The sequence below is a fragment of the Bombina bombina genome, unplaced genomic scaffold (genome assembly GCF_027579735.1).
Source record: "Bombina bombina isolate aBomBom1 unplaced genomic scaffold, aBomBom1.pri scaffold_598, whole genome shotgun sequence".
Taxonomy (NCBI): Eukaryota; Metazoa; Chordata; class Amphibia; order Anura; family Bombinatoridae; genus Bombina; species Bombina bombina.
Window position 1 is genome coordinate 123379 of NW_026513066.1, and position 24116 is coordinate 147494.

The 24116-nt window shown below is 39.7% G+C and overlaps 1 protein-coding gene across 1 annotated transcript in view; it reads left to right on the forward strand.

The window, feature by feature from the left end:
- Positions 1–24116, forward strand: part of LOC128644688 (uncharacterized) — a 213371-nt gene that overhangs the window by 59110 nt on the left and 130145 nt on the right. The window contains exon 3 of the mRNA XM_053697201.1: positions 23843–23962. Within this exon, the coding sequence (XP_053553176.1) occupies positions 23843–23962 (120 nt within the window). The remainder of the gene's footprint in view (positions 1–23842; positions 23963–24116) is intronic.

Consider the following 24116-nt stretch of genomic DNA (forward strand, 5'->3'; position numbering starts at 1 on the left):
AACATATACAACAAATAATAATAATTATTGTAAGTGATGTCTCAATTCTAAATTATTAATGGTATCCAAAACAAAAAGACCTTCAATATAGGTGACTCATAATAAGCACCAATGGGTTAAGGAAAACTTTATTGTTTTATCACAGGTCACTTGAAAAGACCACATCCTGTGTTTGTGGATTATATGGTCTGATAGTACAGATAGAGCACATATTATTTTGTGCTATATCCCTGCTATGGGTTTAATTCTATGGGTTTAATTCTCAAGTCAACTATAGTATAGAAACCTTATAGGACTGTGACTAGGGATAAAGTATTGGTACTCAATTATCTGTACTGCATCATACTGAGACAATCTAATATCCAATAAATATTAAAGACATATTCAATCGGCCATAAGCTGTAGATAGTGCAATATAAAGGATATGGTAGATATGAACAAGGGTATGTAAGTCTTGGAGGAGGGGAATTAATCCCACTGATCTCTTAAAGATCAAATTAAAGGATATTAAAACAGTAAGTTAGGTTAAAGGAAACCAAATGTAGAAGAGAGAGATTTTACTTTTGTATTATCTTATTTACATTATATTGTGTATTTTATATTTGATTATACGTGAGAGTTATAATATTTATTAGTAGTTTCTTCTCTCAAAATTTGTTTTTGAAAGATTTTTTGGTTGAAAGTATATCTCTCACTATCAGGGCATTTTCATTCACTTACTAGTCTATTCAAAGAAATAGAATTCACTACAGTCATATAGAGATGTAAGTATTCTTAACTATTCAGTAAAGAGATCTACGTCCATCCTCTTATTCATTCCCTCTGGGGCCCTAGTGTGTAATTTTACTATCCAAAATATTTCCTTTTTGCGAAGAGTTTTACCTCTATCTCCCCCTCGGGGGTGTTGTTTTATGGTATCTATGCCGATAAACGAAAAATATTTAGGGCCTATACCATGAGTTCTAAAATGTTTAGCCACTGGTGTTTTTGGTTCTTTCTCATCTAGAGAACGTAAATGTTCTCGGATCCTTTCCTTTAATGGACGGGTCGTGATGCCTACATATTGGCTTGAGCAAAATAGGCAATTGATCAAGTAGATCACAAATATAGAATTGCAATCTATCCTGTCTCTTATTTGAAAAGTTTGTTTAGTAATATTTGAAGAAAATGTATTAGTGACTGTAATACAAGTACAACCCTTACAAGGGACATGTCCACATTTAAAACAGCCAGATCTAAGGCTTAACCAGTTTTTATTACTGGTGGATTTTCCTGCAAAGTTTTTCCTTGTAATATCTCCTAAGGTCGGGGCTTTTCTAGCTACACACTTTACGCCTGTTGTAAGTATATTGCTTAATGTTTCATCACCTTTTAAGATAGTAAGGTTCTTTTTTACTATTCTACAAATCTGTTGGTATTGTTTACTGAATTGGGTGATGAATAGCATGTTACTATTTGTACTGGTTTGATTGAATTCAGCGCTCCTTCTCTTAGGTTTAGTTATAAGTAGGTCTTGTCTGTTTGTTTTCCCTACTTGTTCTTGAATGCGTGTTAGTAGATGTTTCTGGTAACCCCTATCTACTAGTCGAGCTGTCAACTCGTGTGCCTGTGTATATTATTGGTTAAGTTCTGTACAATTACGGCGCAATCGTAAATATTGCGCCTTTGGAATACCTCTCTTTAGGTGAGAGAGATGACAGGAATCCGCACGCAGTATGGTATTGCGTGCCAATGGTTTTCGATAAGTGCTAGTAAAGATTCTGTCAGCTCTACTCTCTAAGCAATCAAAGAAGAAGGATAGGATCCAGCTTTATGCAAATAAAATCCATCTTTATTGGCAAAGTTAAAACACCAGAAGTGGCTCAGTGAACAGCATACAAAGATAGTAAGCAAAAACAGGTGTGTGAGCGTGACACCACGGCTTACATGTTTCGGCGCTCAGCCGTAATCATAGCCATAGGTGTCATGCAGGTGAATGCAGGTTTAAAAGACTGTGTTACAATTGTGATTGGTTAAAAACAATGAATACAAAACACGCCCACACCTCAGGTAAAGAGTAATTTGTTTAACCCTTAATGCCCAAGTCACGTTACAGCAAAGGTACACACACTAAGGTGTATATATATGATAAATCCTTATAAATATAAGCAAGTTTCTAAAATGGAAAACCTATAAAGATAATATAAGAACATGGAGGAAAAATTACCCTATCTATCACCAATTTATATCTGCGTTAGATTATTGTGTGTCTTATAGTTAGCAAGCACTAAAGCAAAATGTATATAGTTTACAAAATTCTCAAATGGCATAGTTTAAGATGTGATATGAATAATAATAGTATTGATTAACTGAAATAAATTCTCTTACAGAATTATGTCTCAAAGGTATGTACCCCTTAGAGAGTAAAGTTAGATGCTCGCATGCACAAATATACACATACTAGTGAATGCGATATACATATATATATTCACACACCTTGCAGGGCAGACTAATGTATAACCTTCAATGCGTATTAAAGAATAATTCAAATTGAATGTTAAAAATGCGAGACACATCTAGAGGTATCAAAAAATGGGAAAGAAGGAAGGGATATAACAGAATGAACAGTACCCTCAAAAGAATACAATATATATATATAGGGATGTTTGAATGGTAAATGTTAATACCCTAAAATTATTCCCAGAAATTGATCAAATCATATCTTGAGTTTAAACCCAATGGTAATCTGGTTTTAAGGGTGTATATCCAATATACTTCCCTTTTAGCCAGTATGTTATCCAGATTGCCACCTCTCTTGGGCACCTTAGCTTGTTCTATTGCTGCCCATTTAAATGAGTTTAGACTACTGTGATGTTTTGTGGAAAAATGTTGAACAAGTGGTGTGCTCGATGTACCCTTTGTAATAGTCGAAAAATGTTCTCTAATACGGGAATTTATATCCCTAGAGGTTAACCCTATGTATTGAATATTACATAGGGTACATGTAATGATATATATGACGTTAGTACTTTGGCAATTTAAGCAAGTTTTAATAGGATATGTCTGTCCTGTTATTGCTGAGGTGAATTCTTTAGTAACCCATGCAAAATCGCATGGTTTACATTTCTTGTGGCCACACTTGAACATGCCCAGATGATGTAACCATGAGCTGGTATGACCTGAAGTCTGTTTTAATTCTGTGGGAGACAGGATGGAAGCCAAAGTAGGGCTCTTCTTGTAGGAACACCTAACACCTTGTTTTACAGTTTCAACCAACTTCTCGTCAGCTGCCAATAGTGGGAAATGTTTCCTGACTATGTCGCAGATTTGGGAATATTGTGTACTAAAGGTTGTCACAAAATGTACACCTAGAAAATCTCTGTGTGTGTTGGCAGGTTTGTCCACCAAATGTTGGTCCCTGTCCAGTTGGTCTACAGCTAATCTAGCCTGTCTAATGTGGCCACGTGTATATTTCCTCTCTTTTAGTCTCTTCTCTAGACAAACAGCCTCCTGCACATAATCCTCGTTATTGCTACAATTTCTTTTAAGCCGGGTAAACTGGCCTTTTGCAACAGCATATGAGGTATTTTTAGGGTGGCAGCTGGAGGCGTGCAGGAGGGTGTTGCCTGAGATAGGTTTACGGTACACTTTTGATACAATGTTACCACTTCTATCACCTGTAAGGCATAAGTCTAGATAATTGATGGAGTATCTGTCAGTGGTGTATGTAAAACTCAAGTTTAAATTGTTTTTATTGATCATATCGATGAAGTTCTTAATGTCTGCAGGAGGACCTGACCAGATAAGAAGGAGGTCGTCAATATAGCGTTTAAAGAAACAAATGTGGGACCTGAATGGGTTGCTATGGTCAAAGATGTTTTCTAGCTCCCATTTGCCAAGAAATAAGTTAGCATAAGAGGGGGCATATTTCGCCCCCATGGCTGTGCCACATCTTTGTACATAATATTTGCCTTCAAATGTAAAAAAGTTGTGAGTCAGTAGGAACTCAAGAATTCTTAGAATATATTTTTGGAAATCTGATGTATATTCTGTGTGTGTTGCCAAATAATATCTTACTGCTTCAATTCCCTTGTTGTGTGGGATCCTAGAATATAGTGAGACTACATCAACCGAGAGCCAATAGTGGTTGGTTTGCCATTTTGTATTGGTTAGAAGATTTAGTATGTGTTTTGAATCCCTCGTATATGAAGGTAGTTGGTGAACCAATGGCTGCAAGATGGCATCCAACCACTGGGACAATCTTTCAAAGATAGAATCGATACCGCTGACTATAGGGCGGCCTTGTACGTTGTGAAGGGACTTATGAACCTTAGGGAACATATGGAAGACTGGGATTCTTGGGTATTTTACATAGAGATAGTCAGCTGTGTTTTCATCTAAGAAACCATGTTCAACGCCATCATCTAGTATATCAAATAAGAGCTTCTTATACTCATTTGTTGGATTTCTGGGAAGGATCGAGTAGTCAGTGGGGATATTTAGTTGTCTGTGTGCCTCTGATATGTAATCCTGCCTATCAAGTACTACAACGGTACCTCCCTTATCTGATGGGCGGATTACTAAGTCAGATCTTTGCTGTAAAGACCTGAGTGCTTCTGTCTGTTTTTTAGTCAGATTTTTAGTTGTTCGTTCAGTGGTCTCTTTTAATTTGTGCAAATCTGATTCTACTCATGCATGGAATGTTTCGATTATAGGTCCTCTGTTTTGTATTGGATAAAAAGTAGATTTATTTCTAAATGAGTGTGCCCTATTGAGTGTTCCTGATATTGTGTTGCTCTCAATTGCTAAATTTTGTAGGGATATGAGGTCACATGTTTCTGAAAAGGTATTTATGCCTGTAGTAGATGTAGTGTGAAAACTATCTGGTTCGAAAATTGGTGTCTCCTGAGCAGTATCTGCAAAATATTTTTTTAAAGTAATATTCCTGACAAATTTGTTGATATCTATGAGTGTCTGGAATATATCAAAGTTTGTAGTGGGTGCAAAACCTAAACCTAAGGAGAGTACATCTATTTGACCTTGAGTAAGTGTAGCTGAAGATAGATTAACTACACTGTTCATTTGTATTTGGTCAATGTGCGGTTTCCCCGTACTGGATATCTCTCTTGGTTGTTGGCCTGCATCCCCCCTATACCCTCTGTCTGGGGGTCCATAGGAAAAACCTGATTCAGTAGTGACATTTCCTGTGTTCCTGTATCTACTGCAAAAGTACTCACTCGTTCATCTGGTCTATTAGTAGGAGTATATTTGGAGACAGTGTTTTTATCTTTAGGTTTCTCTACTATAGGTGCTGAATTAGTGCCTATAATATTAGGTACAACGGAAGTATTAGGGATATTAGAGATGTTAGGGGCAATAGGAGGCTTTAGAATACCTTGTTGTGAGTTAGAGATAGTGTTAATCTGGGTCTCTATGTCCATTTCACCACCTGATGTATATTCATCGGACGATCTGTCTGTATCACTGTCAGAAAAGCTGACCTGTTTTTGATTACCCCTTCTGTGTCTACGATTACCCCTGTGTTTGTTGTGTTTGTTCTGTGGCAAGCTCCTTCTATAGTTGGAACGTTGTTTTTTGTTCCAAATATATACTGAATTTTTCTGATAATCGGTTTTATCCCGAATAAATTTAATATGTTTATTTTCCATTATAACTTGCTTGCCACGGGCCAAAGACTCTTGTAGTATTTTATCAAATTTTGCAAAGTTTGGGTCAGCACTACGGTTATTTAACTCTATCTGGATGGTATCTATCTCTTGCTTAATTAAATTAAGTTGCTGGGTTCTATATTGGATTAACAACAGCATTAATTGACATGAACATTCAGATAGTGCTGCATTCCATTTATCAACAAACTCAGTGTCCGTTGTATCAACATCGAAAGTAGGAAATTTAAAAATCCTTAGTCCTCTTGGGATCATTTGTGCTTTGAGATAGGATTGAAATGTCCAAATGTCCCATTGTGCTTTAGTCTCCTTAAATAACAAAGTCTCCACTGCATCAAATAAAGTGCTAAGTGAAAGTGTCCCCTTGTCCTCTGAAAATATTTTTTCACATTCTGTGGAAAAGTTACTTCGTGCTGTAGCGGGTCTCAGGGAAAAATATTGTGGTAGTGCTGTTTCTTCCATTGTTATAATGGTTAAATGTTCGTTGCCAAAATGGATACTCAAAATAGAGAAGAGAAGCCCTTGTAATTATGAATAGCAGCGAAAAGTTTCCCAAGGTATCGCCAGTAATACCCAAATAATAAAGTGATATAGAGAGATATGGGAAGTTCTCTTCTAATATGCAATATGTAAGTGCAAAACAAAAAGGTGCATACAGGTAAATACTGTTGGGTCCGGGACTTACCCTTAAGGAGCCTAGCCGCCCCCGGAATCTGTATATGCCGTGCAGTACCTCAGACAGGAATTCAAAATAGCCGGGGGACCTTCGTGGTCAAACCGAAATCAGATCGGTGGGCTGTCTGCTCCAAACCAACCGGCAAAGTGGAAAATCTCCGATAGCGCTTCAGGCTAAACACAGGTGCACTGCGATGTCTGTTTGTGACGTAGCAGGATCTCCGGTAAGGGGGCGGTGCTCTTACTTCACCCGGGTTTCACAACAGGTAATCTTCATATACAAGGGCTTTGAGCTGATCCAAACTGGTGCGGTTAAGCAATCAAAGAAGAAGGATAGGATCCAGCTTTATGCAAATAAAATCCATCTTTATTGGCAAAGTTAAAACGCCAGAAGTGGCTCAGTGAACAGCATACAAAGATAGTAAGCAAAAACTGGTGTGTGAGCGTGACACCACGGCTTACATGTTTCGGCGCTCAGCCGTAATCATAGCCATAGGTGTCATGCAGGTGAATGCAGGTTTAAAAGACTGTGTTACAATTGTGATTGGTTAAAAACAATGAATACAAAACACGCCCACACCTCAGGTAAAGAGTAATTTGTTTAACCCTTAATGCCCAAGTCACGTTACAGCAAAGGTACACACACTAAGGTATATATATGATAAATCCTTATAAATATAAGCAAGTTTCTAAAATGGAAAACCTATAAAGATAATATAAGAACATGGAGGAAAAATTACCCTATCTATCACCAATTTATATCTGCGTTAGATTATTGTGTGTCTTATAGTTAGCAAGCACTAAAGCAAAATGTATATAGTTTACAAAATTCTCTACTCTCTATACTGAGGTCCAAGAAATCAATTTTAGTTTCATGTTTGTTTGCTGTAAAAGTCAAATTATAATTGTTATGGTTCATATAATCTATGAATTTGTCCACTGGTTGTCCATCGTGATTATTCCAAATGATTACAATGTCATCGATGAAACGACCATACATAATGACATTGGTAGCAAAAGGAAAAGTACTGGAGAAAATACGGTTTAATTCTAGCCACCCCATATAAATGTTGGCATAGGCGGGGGCAAATTTTGCCCCCATCGATGTGCCACATTTTTGTAAATAATATTCTCTTTGAAAAACAAAGAAATTATTTTGAAGTAAAAATTCAGTAATTTGTACAATGAAAGATATGAATTCATCCCCATAATTAGAGTGGCGATGTAACATAGCGTCTACTGCCCTAAGACCCAACATATGTGGAATGTTGGAGTATAGGTCAGTGACATCAATGGTAGTCCATGTATATGTGTCCTTCCAATTGATGTCTTTGAGTTGAGTAATTAAGTGTGCGCTATCCCGTATGTATCCTGGAAGAGCTAACATAGTAGGTTGGAGAATGTGATCGAGCCAATCACCCAATCTTTCGCAAAGGGACCCATTACTGGCCACTATGGGCCTGCCAGGAGGTTTTTCCAAGCCTTTGTGTATTTTGGGTACAATTCTAAAGTAAGGGGTGGTTGGCTCGTGCACATATAAATGATCTGCCAGTTCTTTGTCCATATGATGATGTTCAACTGCAAAATCTAACAAATGTGTTAATTTATGTTTGATGGAATTGGTAGGATTGAAGCGCAATTTAGTGTACAGTTGACTATCACTAAGTTGAGAGTTTATTTCTTCCACATAATCATGTTTGTTTAATAATGCTACTGCCCCTCCTTTGTCCGCTTGGACTATGACAATATTATCATTATTCTGAAGTTTGGACAGAACTTTTCTCTGTTTTAGTGATATTGTCAGAATTATTATTGAGGGGATTGTAATCAACCGATCTATATAGATCTGTGAGTTCCCTCTCTACTACTCTCTGATATGTGTCCAGTAGGTGGTGTCTTGAATGTATTGGATAAAAGTGAGAAGTGTTTTTATAAATAAAATTAGTGCAATTGTTAGTTAGAGCTTCAGTGTGTCTAAGTGAATCTTGTTCTAAAGTAACAAGGTTGTTTAAATCTAGTAAATCTGTAAATTTTAATCCTACCGATAAGTGTTGGGTAGTAGGTATAGGATCCTGAGTGTCAGTGAGCCTACTGTGAGTATTAGTGTCAATTGTGGTATTGTGAAAGTGCTGTTTCAGAACTATTTTTCTTACAAATTTATTTATATCGATTAGAGTGTTGACTAAATCAAAATTGTGCACAGGTGCATATGATAGGCCCTTGTTTAGTAGATCTATTTCTGTATTGGACAAAGGATATTCAGAGAGGTTAATAACCGCTATTTCTTTACATTTTTTCTGACCCTGCTGGGGTAACGGTAAGTGGACTCTGAATTTTCAGTTTCTACAGTAGTATCATTCATTTTTGGAGTGCTGGTTTGGTGTGGCTGTTTTATCAATGATTTAAGTTCTCTTCTATTGGTATTTAATGTTGGATTGGGTGTTGTCACCTCAGATGTACTAGGTGTTTGTTCATCCTCAGTCATTTGTTCACTGCTGTCATAGTGATCTGTGTCTATACTAGAGAAAGTGACATGTTTAATAGTGTCATGTTTGGTCTTATTACCCTGTGTATGTTTATTTTTTTGCTTATTCTTGTTTTTTGACTTATTTTTTTTGTTTTTATTTGTTGACCAATTAGATCTAGTAGGTTTGTGTTTTTGCCAAGAATACACTATGTCAAGTTCATAATCCTTGACATCTCTTTGGTATTTTTGTACTTTCCTATCAGATAGAGTAGTGTCTAGTTGGTCTATTGTTTCGTTAAGTTGTTTAGTGTAATCTGAATTTCTCCAACATAGGTGTGTCCGGTCCACGGCGTCATCCTTACTTGTGGGATATTCTCCTCCCCAACAGGAAATGGCAAAGAGCCCAGCAAAGCTGGTCACATGATCCCTCCTAGGCTCCGCCTACCCCAGTCATTCTCTTTGCCGTTGTACAGGCAACATCTCCACGGAGATGGCTTAGAGTTTTTTAGTGTTTAACTGTAGTTTTTCATTATTCAATCAAGAGTTTGTTATTTTCAAATAGTGCTGGTACGTACTATTTACTCAGAAACAGAAAAGAGATGAAGAATTCTGTTTGTATGAGGAAAATGATTTTAGCAACCGTAACTAAAATCCATGGCTGTTCCACACAGGACTGTTGAGAGCATTAACTTCAGTTGGGGGAACAGTTTGCAGTCCTTTGCTGCTTGAGGTATGACACATTCTAACAAGACGATGTAATGCTGGAAGCTGTCATTTTCCCTATGGGATCCGGTAAGCCATGTTTATTACGATTGTAAATAAGGGCTTCACAAGGGCTTATTTAGACTGTAGACATTTTTTGGGCTAAATCGATTGATATTAACACTTATTTAGCCTTGAGGAATCATTTATTCTGGGTATTTTGATATAATTATATCGGCAGGCACTGTTTTAGACACCTTATTCTTTAGGGGCTTTCCCAAAGCATAGGCAGAGTCTCATTTTCGCGCCGGTGTTGCGCACTTGTTTTTGAGAGGCATGGCATGCAGTCGCATGTGAGAGGAGCTCTGATACTGATAAAAGACTTCTGAAGGCATCATTTGGTATCGTATTCCCCTTGGGTTTGGTTGGGTCTCAGCAAAGCAGATACCAGGGACTGTAAAGGGGTTAAAGCTTAAAACGGCTCCGGTTCCGTTATTTTAAGGGTTAAAGCTTCCAAAATTGGTGTGCAATATTTTCAAGGCTTTAAGACACTGTGGTGAAAGTTTGGTGAATTTTGAACAATTCCTTCATGTTTTTTCGCAATTGCAGTAATAAAGTGTGTTCAGTTTAAAATTTAAAGTGACAGTAACGGTTTTATTTCAAAACGTTTTTTGTACTTTCTTATCAAGTTTATGCCTGTTTAACATGTCTGAACTACCAGATAGACTGTGTTCTGAATGTGGGGAAGCCAGAATTCCTATTCATTTAAATAAATGTGATTTATGTGATAATGACAATGATGCCCAAGATGATTCCTCAAGTGAGGGGAGTAAGCATGGTACTGCATCATTCCCTCCTTCGTCTACACGAGTCTTGCCCACTCAGGAGGCCCCTAGTACATCTAGCGCGCCAATACTCCTTACTATGCAACAATTAACGGCTGTAATGGATAATTCTGTCAAAAACATTTTAGCCAAAATGAACCCTTGTCAGCGTAAGCGTGGATGCTCTGTTTTAGTTACTGAAGAGCATGACGACGCTGATATTAATATCTCTGAAGGGCCCCTAACCCAATCTGAGGGGGCCAGGGAGAGTTTGTCTGAGGGAGAAATTACTGATTTAGGGAACATTTCTCAGCAGGCTGAATCTGATGTGATTACTTTTAAATTTAAATTGGAACATCTCCGCATTTTGCTTAAGGAGGTATTATCCTCTCTGGATGATTGTGAAAATTTGGTCATCCCAGAGAAACTATGTAAAATGGACAAGTTCCTAGAGGTGCCGGGGCTCCCAGAAGCTTTTCCTATACCCAAGCGGGTGGCGGACATTGTTAATAAAGAATGGGAAAGGCCCGGTATTCCTTTCGTCCCTCCCCCCATATTTAAAAAATTGTTTCCTATGGTCGACCCCAGAAAGGACTTATGGCAGTCAGTCCCCAAGGTCGAGGGAGCGGTTTCTACTTTAAACAAACGCACCACTATTCCCATAGAGGATAGTTGTGCTTTCAAAGATCCTATGGATAAAAAATTAGAAGGTTTGCTTAAAAAGATGTTTGTTCAGCAGGGTTACCTTCTACAACCCATTTCATGCATTGTCCCTGTCACTACAGCCGCATATTTCTGGTTTGATGAACTGATTAAGGTGCTCGATAGTGACTCTCCTCCTTATGAGGAGATTATGGACAGAGTCAATGCTCTCAAATTGGCTAATTCTTTCACTCTAGACGCCTCTTTGCAATTGGCTAAGTTAGCGGCTAAGAATTCTGGGTTTGCTATTGTGGCGCGCAGAGCGCTTTGGTTGAAATCTTGGTCGGCTGATGCGTCTTCCAAGAACAAGCTACTAAACATTCCTTTCAAGGGGAAAACGCTGTTTGGTCCTGACTTGAAAGAGATTATCTCTGATATCACTGGGGGTAAGGGCCATGCCCTTCCTCAGGATCGGCCTTTCAAGGCAAAAAATAGACCTAATTTTCGTCCCTTTCGTAAAAACGGACCAGCCCAAGGTGCTACGTCCTCTAAGCAAGAGGGTAATTCTTCTCAGGCCAAGCCAGCTTGGAGACCAATGCAAGGCTGGAACAAGGGAAAGCAGGCAAAGAAACCTGCCACTGCTACCAAGACAGCATGAAATATCGGCCCCCGATCCGGGACCGGATCTGGTGGGGGGCAGACTCTCTCTCTTCGCTCAGGCTTGGGCAAGAGATGTTCTGGATCCTTGGGCGCTAGAAATAGTCTCCCAGGGTTATCTTCTGGAATTCAAGGGACTTCCCCCAAGGGGAAGGTTCCACAGGTCTCAGTTGTCTTCAGACCACATAAAAAGACAGGCGTTCTTACATTGTGTAGAAGACCTGTTAAAAATGGGAGTGATTCATCCTGTTCCATTGAGAGAACAAGGGATGGGGTTCTACTCCAATCTGTTCATAGTTCCCAAAAAAGAGGGAACGTTCAGACCAATCCTAGATCTCAAGATCTTAAACAAATTTCTCAAGGTCCCATCTTTCAAGATGGAAACCATTCGAACTATCCTTCCTTCCATCCAGGAAGGTCAATTCATGACCACGGTGGATTTAAAGGATGCGTATCTACATATTCCTATCCACAAGGAACATCATCGGTTCCTAAGGTTTGCATTCCTGGACAAACATTACCAGTTCGTGGCGCTTCCTTTCGGATTAGCCACTGCTCCAAGGATTTTCACAAAGGTACTAGGGTCCCTTCTAGCTGTGCTAAGACCAAGGGGCATTGCAGTTGTACCTTACCTGGACGACATTCTGATTCAAGCGTCGTCCCTCCCTCGAGCAAAGGCTCACACGGACATCGTCCTGGCCTTTCTCAGATCGCACGGCTGGAAAGTGAACGTGGAAAAGAGTTCTCTATCCCCGTCAACAAGGGTTCCCTTCTTGGGAACAATCATAGACTCCTCAGAAATGAGGATTTTTCTAACAGAGGCCAGAAAGACAAAGCTTCTGGACTCTTGTCGAATACTTCATTCCGTTCCTCTTCCTTCCGTAGCTCAGTGCATGGAAGTGATCGGGTTGATGGTAGCGACAATGGACATAGTTCCTTTTGCGCGCATTCATCTAAGACCATTACAACTGTGCATGCTCAGTCAGTGGAATGGGGACTATACAGACTTGTCTCCAAAGATACAAGTAAATCAGAGGACCAGAGACTCACTCCGTTGGTGGCTGTCCCTGGACAACCTGTCACGAGGGATGACATTCCACAGACCAGAGTGGGTCATTGTCACGACCGACGCCAGTCTGATGGGCTGGGGCGCGGTCTGGGGATCCCTGAAAGCTCAGGGTCTTTGGTCTCGGGAAGAATCTCTTCTACCGATAAATATTCTGGAACTGAGAGCGATATTCAATGCTCTCAAGGCTTGGCCTCAGCTAGCGAGGACCAAGTTCATACGGTTTCAATCAGACAACATGACGACTGTTGCGTACATCAACCATCAGGGGGGAACAAGGAGTTCCCTAGCGATGGAAGAAGTGACCAAGATTATTCTATGGGCGGAGTCTCACTCCTGCCACCTGTCTGCTATCCACATCCCGGGAGTGGAAAATTGGGAAGCGGATTTTCTGAGTCGTCAGACATTGCATCCGGGGGAGTGGGAACTCCATCCGGAAATCTTTGCCCAAGTCACTCAACTTTGGGGCATTCCAGACATGGATCTGATGGCCTCTCGTCAGAACTTCAAAGTTCCTTGCTACGGGTCCAGATCCAGGGATCCCAAGGCGGCTCTAGTGGATGCACTAGTAGCACCTTGGACCTTCAAACTAGCTTATGTGTTCCCGCCGTTTCCTCTCATCCCCAGGCTGGTAGCCAGGATCAATCAGGAGAGGGCGTCGGTGATCTTGATAGCTCCTGCGTGGCCACGCAGGACTTGGTATGCAGATCTGGTGAATATGTCATCGGCTCCACCTTGGAAGCTACCTTTGAGACGAGACCTTCTTGTTCAGGGTCCGTTCGAACATCCGAATCTGGTTTCACTCCAGCTGACTGCTTGGAGATTGAACGCTTGATTTTATCGAAGCGAGGTTTCTCAGATTCTGTTATCGATACTCTTGTTCAGGCCAGAAAGCCTGTAACTAGAAAGATTTACCACAAAATTTGGAAAAGATATATCTGTTGGTGTGAATCTAAAGGATTCCCTTGGGACAAGGTTAAGATTCCTAGGATTCTATCCTTCCTTCAAGAAGGATTGGAAAAAGGATTATCGGCAAGTTCCCTGAAGGGACAGATTTCTGCCTTGTCGGTGTTACTTCACAAAAAACTGGCAGCTGTGCCAGATGTTCAAGCCTTTGTTCAGGCTCTGGTTAGAATCAAGCCTGTTTACAAACCTTTGACTCCTCCTTGGAGTCTCAATCTAGTTCTTTCAGTTCTTCAGGGGGTTCCGTTTGAACCCTTACATTCCGTTGATATTAAGTTATTATCTTGGAAAGTTTTGTTTTTAGTTGCAATTTCTTCTGCTAGAAGAGTTTCAGAATTATCTGCTCTGCAGTGTTCTCCTCCTTATCTGGTGTTCCATGCAGATAAGGTGGTTTTACGTACTAAACCTGGTTTTCTTCCAAAAGTTGTTTCTAACAAAAACATTAACCAGGAGATTATCGTACCTTCTCTGTGTCCGAAACCAGTTTCAAAGAAGGAACGCTTGTTGCACAATTTGGATGTTGTTCGCGCTCTAAAATTCTATTTAGATGCTACAAAGGATTTTAGACAAACATCTTCCCTGTTTGTTGTTTATTCAGGTAAAAGGAGAGGTCAAAAAGCAACTTCTACCTCTCTCTCTTTTTGGATTAAAAGCATCATCAGATTGGCTTACGAGACTGCCGGACGGCAGCCTCCCGAAAGAATCACGGCTCATTCCACTAGGGCTGTGGCTTCCACATGGGCCTTCAAGAACGAGGCTTCTGTTGATCAGATATGTAGGGCAGCGACTTGGTCTTCACTGCACACTTTTACCAAATTTTACAAGTTTGATACTTTTGCTTCTTCTGAGGCTATTTTTGGGAGAAAGGTTTTGCAAGCCGTGGTGCCTTCCATTTAGGTGACCTGATTTGCTCCCTCCCTTCATCCGTGTCCTAAAGCTTTGGTATTGGTTCCCACAAGTAAGGATGACGCCGTGGACCGGACACACCTATGTTGGAGAAAACAGAATTTATGTTTACCTGATAAATTTCTTTCTCCAACGGTGTGTCCGGTCCACGGCCCGCCCTGGTTTTTTAATCAGGTCTGATAATTTATTTTCTTTAACTACAGTCACCACGGTACCATATGGTTTCTCCTATGCTATTATTCCTCCTTAACGTCGGTCGAATGACTGGGGTAGGCGGAGCCTAGGAGGGATCATGTGACCAGCTTTGCTGGGCTCTTTGCCATTTCCTGTTGGGGAGGAGAATATCCCACAAGTAAGGATGACGCCGTGGACCGGACACACCGTTGGAGAAAGAAATTTATCAGGTAAACATAAATTCTGTTATTTCTGAGTCTCTTCAAAGGGTTTTAGAGAAATCATACTATTGTTGATTTCAGTTAAAATCAAATCTCTCTTCTTTTTTGTGGTTTAGTAATTGTTTCATCAATATGATGGAGCAATTGGTCAAATTAATATTCCATTCCTCCATGAATTTTATATTATTCAGTGCAAATGATGGGAATTTTTTCATGCGTAATCCCCTAGGTACTTTGTTTTCTGATATATATAATTCCAAGAATTCAATGTCCCACCACAAATTGGTTTCCTTGAATCTCAATTGTTCTAACTTAGAAAAAATGTTAATAATATCATCCTCCTTGACTAAACTAGTTATCTGTACTTCACCTTTTTAGTGCAGTTTCCATAATGCGTTTACGTTTATTTTCATCTATAACCCCTATGGGTAAATTGCTAGTGGCCATTATGGGAAATGCACTAATGTCCAAAAGAACTATATGTGTATATATATATATGCAAATAGTATTGTTAAAGATATAGTTACAATGTAGTGTAAAGATTTATATATATACAAGTTTGACCCAATGTGCTACTAAATGGGAAAAAAATCAAAAAATTATACAAAGAATGCAAAGATAGCAGTACAATAGCTAGCAAGTGTAGTTTTCCTTACTCATAAACAATGGTGTTTCAAAATTAGTATAGCCAAATGTAAAGTATGGTATTTTAGATAATGGCACTATAGAATGTTCCAAAAAAGTCCATTAACCTGTTGCAGTGAAAAAGAAGTGTATTTGAGTAAGAAAGTCTTGCCCAAAATATGTAATCCTGTAAAACAAATTAGTTTACTAATGTCCGGTAAAGCCAAAGCATTTATAATGAAGGAATAGTGTCCAATATGTTCCGGAAAAGTAATGGTTATGGTAACTTGTATCCCGTGAAAGTCACAGAAATAATAACAGGAAAAGGTATGTCTTCAAAACACTGTAGGGTTAATTGAAGGAAAAATACTTAGCTAGTATCCTCAATGCCAGCGGGTGTGTAAGAATCTGTCAAAGTGCTGTTTCGCCAGTAGAGATGGTGTGCCGGATCGTTCCGTAAGCAGGACTACAAGGACAACTTCCACAGATAGTCGTGGCTTGGTAAAAACCCCTCCAGTCGCGTCTGTAGGTAATGCCTAGGTCCGCGTGGCTCACCGTAATCCTTCTGTGACGTCAGGACGTGTGCTACTCGTAAGCGCTTGATGACAAGTTCCTGGGTCAAGGGTGAGAATGGCTCCGCTAAGAGGTCGGGTGATGTCTGAGGGCTCCAACAAGCGGTATCCCATCCGCTGAATAATAGAAAGGGTAAGTCCCACCAGTGGGAATGAAGGAGGAGACCCGGAGACAGCAAACAAGATATATGAATCTTTAATTCTTTAGTTCAGCCAGACGGCCAAATGACAGGTGCAAGTACAGGTAGACACCTGACGCGTTTTGCGCATGCGTACATGCGCTTCATCAGAGGCTAATGAGTTTTTTGTGAGGCAAGACCTATATTGGGGCCTGTAACCAATCAACAGTCAGATTGCGAGTTGCAAATGTGCAGGTAATGGTTGATTGTTTGTGAGAGGTTACCTGCCCCCTAATAGGTCTCGCAAGATATATTGTTCATATCCAACAGAGCACACAATGACAAATCCTAACAATAAAAACTAAGATAAAATAAAGTAATATATACAATAATAAACCTATTGCTTATTTCAAAAAGACAACGGTATCAATTTCCAATTACTGTGACATATAAAAATAACATGTTAACTGTTTGATTTCAGTTGAAGAACCAATATACAGATCAAAATATTTCAGTTAAATATGTCATCTAAGTAATATAATATTGTTAGAGGAAGAGACACAACTAAAAGATAATAAAAAATAAAAACAAATTTAAAATAAAAGTCTTAATAAATGTTATAACATATAAAACAAGCTTGCATGAAGGGCTCATTAGTTACTGGTGACACTGTTTGGTAAAAACGTTTTTGTTTATTCAGTGAATGATGCAATTATCATGTTTTTTTGAAGGGACTAAAGGTCATTGTGGCTTGTTTTTGAGTTTTCTAACCCACATGGTTAATTTAGAGACACTCTAGTGTTTGTCTGTAAGGCCTCAAAACATTGAGTGAGGTGGGAGGGGCCTATTATCGTGCCTCAGTTGTGCAGTCTCTTTTCCTCTGAGACTTCTAACTGCTTCTCCAGAGGTTCCTGTCGTGTTTGAGGGCTGTAAAAGAAGTTTCCCCCCCCCCCACAAATTGTTCTGAAGGGCAGGTAGGAGCCACAGCAGAACTGTGGCAAAGTGCTGAAAGTCTTTTTTTACTGGTTTTGTTTTTTCAATCCGGTTTTGCCATTAAGGGGTTAATAGTTTATTTGCATAGCTGTGCAAAGTTACTAAGGCTATATGATACTACTGTCAAAAATTTGTAATGTTTACTGCTTTTTTACACTGTTCTGAAGAATTTGTGCAGCTTTTTTTCTCTTAAAGGCACAGTACCGTTTTATTTCTAAGTGTTATTAGAATTAGAATTAGAATTACTAGCCTGTTTAACATGTCTGACACCAAGGAAAATCCTTGTTCAATTTGTTTGGAAGCCATTGTGGTACCCCCTCTTAGAATGTGTCCCAATTGTACTGATCTGTCCATAAACTATAAAGAACATATATTAGCACTTAAAAATAGAGCAGTAGATGATTCTCATTCAGAAGTAAATGAGGGTTTAGCATCTAGCTCTCCCCAAGTGTCACAACCAGTAACGCCCGCACAAGTGACGCCAAGTACCTCTAGGGCGTCAAATTCATTTATTTTACAAGACATGGCCACAGTTATGAATACAACCCTCAGAGGTTTAGCCTGACTGCCTGGTTTTCAAGGAAAGCGGGACAGCTCTGGGTTAAGGAAAAATGCTGAGCAGTCTGACGCTTTAGTAGCCGTATATGATATGCCCTCACAATGCTCTGAGGTAGGGGTGAGGGATTTGTTATCTGAGGGAGAAATTTCTGATTCAGGAAAGACGCTTCCTCAGATTCTGATATGACGGCCTTTAAATATAAGCTTGAACACCTCCGCTTATTGCTCAGGGAGGTATTAGCGGCTCTAGATGATTGTGACCCTATAGTGGTCCCAGAGAAATTGTGTAAGATGGATATATACTTAGAGGTTCCTGTTTACACTGATGGGTTTTTTTTCCCAGTCCCTAAGAGGATTGTGAATATTATTGCTAAGGAGTGGGATAGACCAGGTATTCCGTTCATTCCCACTCCTGTTTTTAAGAAAATGTTTCCCATATCTGACACCATGCGGGACTCGTGGCAGACAGTTCCTAAGGTGGAGGGAGCTATTTCTACTCTGTCTAAGCGTACAGCTATACCTATTGAAGTCAGTTGTGCTTTCAAAGATGCTGTGGATAAAAAATTTTGAGGGTCTCCTGAAGAAAATTTGTGTTCATCAAGGTTTTCTTCTTCAACCTATTGCGTGCATTGTTCCTGCAACTACTGCAGCTGCTTTCTGGTTTGAGGCTCTAGAAGAGGCTCTTCAGATGGAGATTCCATTAGAAGAAATTTTGGACAGAATTAAGGCCCTTAAATTGGCTAATTCTTTTATTACAGATGCCGCTTTTCAACTGACTAAATTAGCGGCAAAGAATTCAGGTTTTGCCATTTTAGCACGCAGGGCGTTATGGCTTAAATCCTGGTCTGCTGATGTGTCATCTAAAACTAAACTTTTGAACATCCCTTTCAAAGGAAAGACCCTATTCGGGCCTGAACTGAAAGAGATTATTTCAGACATCACTGGAGGGAAAGATCATGCCCTCCCTCAGGATAGATCAAATAAGATGAGGACCAAACAAAATAATTTTCGTTCCTTTTGGAATTTCAAGAGTGGTCCCGCTTCAGCTTCCTCTGCTGCAAAGCAAGAGGGGAATTTTGCCCAATCCAAGTCAGTCTGGAGACCTAACCAGGCTTGTAACAAGGGTAAACAGGCCAAGAAGCCTGCAGCTGCCTCTAAGACAGCATGAAGGGGTAGCCCCCGACCCAGGACCGGATCTAGTAGGGGGCAGACTCTCTCTCTTCGTTCAGGCTTGGGCAAGAGATGTTCACGATCCCTGGGTTTTAGAAGGTCACGGATGAAGACGTAAGCCGAAACACGTCTAACCATTCCCTGCTACATGTAGCTTGTTTTTATTATCAATGTAATCTTTCCATGTGCTGACTTACAATAAATGTGCTGTTTTTGTTTTGCAAACTTTTTTGCCTGAGACCCGCTTTTTTGCTTTTGCCTTAGAAATTGTGTCCCAGGGATATTTTCTGGAATTCAAAGGCTCTCTTCCAAGGGGGACTTTTCACATTTCTCGATTGTCTGTAAACAGACAAAGAGAGAGGCGTTCTTACGCTGGTAAGAAGACCTACATACCATGGGGGTGATCCGCCCAGTCCCAAAAGAGGAACAGGGGCTAGGTTTTTACTCAAACCTGTTTGTGGTTTCCAAAAAAAGGGAACTTTCAGATCAATCTTGGATCTCAACATTCTAAACAAGTTCCTCAAAGTTCCATCATTCAAGATGGAGACTATTCGGTCTATTCTACCTCTGATCTAGGAGGGTCAATATATGACCACCGTGGACTTAAAGGATGCGTATCTACACATCCCTATTCACAGAATTTTCACAAGGGTGCTAGGGTCCCTTCTGGTGGTTCTACGACCACGGGACGTAGCAGTGGCGCCTTATCTAGATGACATCTTATTTCAGGCGTCAACTTTCCAGCTATACACGTCTCACACGGACATTGTGTTGGCTTTTCTGAGATCTCACGGGTGGACGGTGAACATAAAAAAGAATTCTCTCTTCCCTCTTATAAGAGTTTCCTTCCTAGGGACTCTGATAGACTCGGTAGAAATGAAAATATTTCTGATGGCGGTCAGAAAATCAAAGCTCTTACCCACTTGCCAAGCTATTCATTCCATTCCTCGGCCATCAGTGGCTCAGTATATGGAGGTAATCGGACTCATGGTAGCAGCAATGGACAGTTCCTTTTGCCCGCCTACACCTCAGACCACTACATCTATGCATGCTCAAACAGTGGAATGGGGATTATGCAGATTTGTCTCCTTAACTGCATCTGGACCAGGAGACCAGAGATTCTCTTCTCTGGTGGTTGTCTCAGGACCACCTGTCTCAGGGAATGTGTTTCCGCAGGCCAGAGTGGCTCATTGTAACGACAGATACCAGCCTGCTAGGCTGGGATGCAGTCTGGAACTCCCTGAAAGCACAGAGCTTATGGTCTCGGGAGGAATCTCTTCTCCCGATAAATTTTCTATAACAGAGCGATATTCAATGCGCTTCAGGCGTGGCCTCAGCTTGCTGCGGCCAAATTAATCAGGTTTCAGTCGGACAACATCATGACTGTAGCTTATATCAATCATCAAGGAGGAACAAGGAGTTCTCTAGCGATGATGGAGGTAACCAAAATAATCCGATGGGCAGAGGATCACTCTTGCCATCTCTCAGCAATCCACATCCCAGGAGTAGAGAACTGGGAAGCGGATTTCCTAAGTCGTTAGACTTTTCATCTAGGGCAGTGGGAACTCCATCCGGAGATATTTGCCCAGCTTATTCAGCTATTGGGCACACCAGAATTGGATCTGATGCGTCCCGTCAGAATGCCAAACTTTCTCGTTATGGGTCTAGCAGTGCCTTTAGCAGTGCCTTGGTCCTTCAATCTGGCCTATGTATTTCCTCTCCTCCTACGTCTGGTTGCCAGAATAAAGCAGGAGAGAGCTTCGGTGATTCTGATAGCACCTGCGTGGCCACGCAAGACTTGGTATGCAGACCTAGTGGACATGTCCTCGGTTCTACCATGGACTCTGCCAATGAGGCAGGACCTTCTAATCCAAGGTCTGTTCACGCATCCAAATCTAATTTCTCTGCGTCTGACTGCTTGGAGATTGAACGCCTGATTCTATCAAAGCGTGGTTTCTCTGAGTTGGTCATTGATACCCTGATTCAGGCTAGAAAGCCTGTCACTAGGAAGATCTATCATAAGATTTGGCGCAAATATCTTTATTGGTGTGAATCCAAAGGTTACTTGTGGAGTAAGATTAGGATTCCTAAAATATTGTCTTTTCTCCAAGAAGATTTGGAGAAGGGATTATCAGCTAGTTCCTTATAAGGACAAATATCTGCTTTGTCTATTCTTCTACACAAACGTCTGGCAGATGTCCCAAACGTTCGAGCATTTAGTCGGGCTTTGGTCAGAATCAAGCCTGTATTTAAACCTGTTGCTCCGCCATGGATCCTAAATTTAGTTCATAAAGTTCTTCAAGGGGTTCCGTTTGAACCTATGCATTCCATGGATATTAAGCTTCTATATTGGAAAGTTTTGTTTTTAGTAGCTATCTCTTCGGCTCGAAGAGTTTCTGAGCTATATGCTTTACAGTGTGATTCCCCTTATCTTATTTTCCATGCAGATAAGGTGGATTGCGTACCAAACCTGGGTTTCTTCCTAAGGTTGTTTCTTATAAGAATATCAATCAAGAGATTGTTGTTCCTTCACTGTGTCCTAATTCTTCTTCAAAGAAGAAGCGTGTGTTGCACAATCTGGATGTGGTTCGTGCTTTAAAGTTCTACTTACAAGCAACTAAAGATTTCCTTCAAACATCTTCATTGTTTGTTGCTTATTCTGGTAAGCGGAGAGGTCAGAAGGCTACGTCTATCTCTCTTTCCTTTTGGCTGAAAAGCATCATCCGTTTGGCTTATGAGACTGCTGGCCAACAGTCTCCTGAAAGAATTACTGCTCATTCTACTAGAGCTGTGGCTTCCACATGGCTTTTAAAAATGAGGCTTCTGTTAAACAGATTTGTAATGCAGTGACTTGGTCTTCGTTTCATACTTTTTCCAAATTTTACAAATTTTGATACTTTTGCTTCTTCGGAGGCTATTTTTGGGAGAAAGGGTATACAGGCAGTAGTGCCTTCCATTTAAGGTCCCTGTCTTGTCCGTCCCTTCATCCGTGTCCTAAAGCTTTGGTATTGGTATCCCACAAGTAAGGATGAATCCGTGGACTCAATACATCTTACAAGAGAAAACATAGTTTATGCTTACCTGATAATTTTTTTTCTCTTGTGATGTATCGAGTCCACGGCCCGCCCTGTTTATTAAGACGGGTATATATATATATATATATATATATATATATATATATATATATATATATATATATATATATATATATATATATATATATATTTATTTATTATTTTTTTTTTTTTTTAAACTTTCAGTCACCACTGCACCCTATAGTTTCTTCTTTTTCTTCCTAGCCTTCGGCCAAATGACTGGGGGGTTGAGCTAAGGGGGGAGCTATATAGGTAGCTCTGCTGTGGGTGCTCTCTGCCACTTCCTGTAGGGGAGGAGAATATTCCACAAGTAAGGATGAATCCGTGGACTAGATACATCACAAGAGAAATACATTTATCAGGTAAGCATAAATTGTTTTTTAAAAGCTCACGGTTACAACTGCTCTTGCAGAATGAGCTGTAATAGAAGCATAGGACGTGACCTTTTTGTTTTTTCTTTCGTTTTGTGCGTTTTATTTTTATTTTTTTAATAACCTGCTGCTGTCCCTGATTACATTTGGTTTGATTTAGTTTTTTGCCCAGTCTTATATATACTTAGCAGCCGAGATACAGAATTGAGTCAGTTTTTGAATAAAACAGCAAGGTTACTGGGCACAATTAAAGTAGGGAGTGGAGTGTCAATGCAGCCCCCTAGTAGATTTGTCATTTTTGAATTAGCATGATCTTTGTGAGATGTCTGAAGTTGAGGGGTTTCTTTCATGCATTTCCTTTCAATTTGTAATGGTTTTAAACATATATATTATTTTTTTGTACCTATCCTATTGTGCTGCATGTGTTTTTTCTATATTAGAATAACAAACCTTTGTTTATAGCCTTATTTACCATTTGATAGTCTTAAAGTGACATAATGGTCAAAATTTAAATATAAATGCATTTCTTTTTAAAGATATTCCTGTTTCAGCATATATGCTGCTCATGCCCTGTGCACCAGCATACTCTAAACACCACACCTGCTCCGCGTCACTGGTGCTTGTTTAATGCAAAATGAGTCATCAGTGATGCAATACAGGCGACTCTTAGCTTGCAGTGTTTGGGGGTGCACAGGGCATGCACAGCAAACCACTGAAACTGATCCATTAGATACTTCTCATAGTTGTCACTCTGCTTTTCACCACTTCCCTCTTTCACCCTTTTCTAAAATATATTTTAGCTGCACAACTCCTTTGTTTATATATTTCATTAGCTACTTTCTTTTCACATTACCCTCTTGCAAACCTTTTATTTAATCAACATCAAACTTTCGCCATTCTTTGTCCCCTTACTTAGTCTTTTTACATTCTCCTCATGAACTGACTTGCAATCACTTAAACTTTAATGTATTAAAAGGCATAAGGTTTCTTACTATTCCTATTAGAGGACTGCTAAAGTGAGACCACTCCAATTAGAAGAAGAAAAAAAAAAGAATTATTCTTAAAAATATCAGCTGATGGAATTTTTACTTGAACTCTTTAAAACTAAATGGCATGCCCACTACTTTCTTCATATTCTTATAATGGTACTTTTGAATTGAAGTTATCAAAATGCAGAAATTCTTCACTGTATTTTCCTGCATAGTGTATTTGCATAATTGTTTGTTGTTCTAGAAGTGTGCTAATGTTTGGGAACATAACCAATTAACATATTTGACAATTAAATATTTAGAGTATTTTTGAAAGGCATTTAAAAAAAATAAAAAAAATACTGTGATTAACTTAGTTTGCTTCTTTTTTTTTCTTCTTGTTTTACAGAGACACATGTGTCAAAGCAAAGTGAAGATGGCTTGTCAGATTTACTTTTGTTACCTCCTTGTGAAACTACGAATCAACTTGCCTTTAATGAACAATTTGTAGTGTCTGAACAGCTCACTGGTATGCAATATTTCCTTTTGAATCTATGTAATGTTTGGTCCAAATGCAAGGCAATCCTTACAGCTCATTTATCATTCAGGTGCATTAAAGCACATCATGCCAGATGCCGACGGTATATTCGAACACAGCAGGAATAGACTTCTGAAAGCAATAA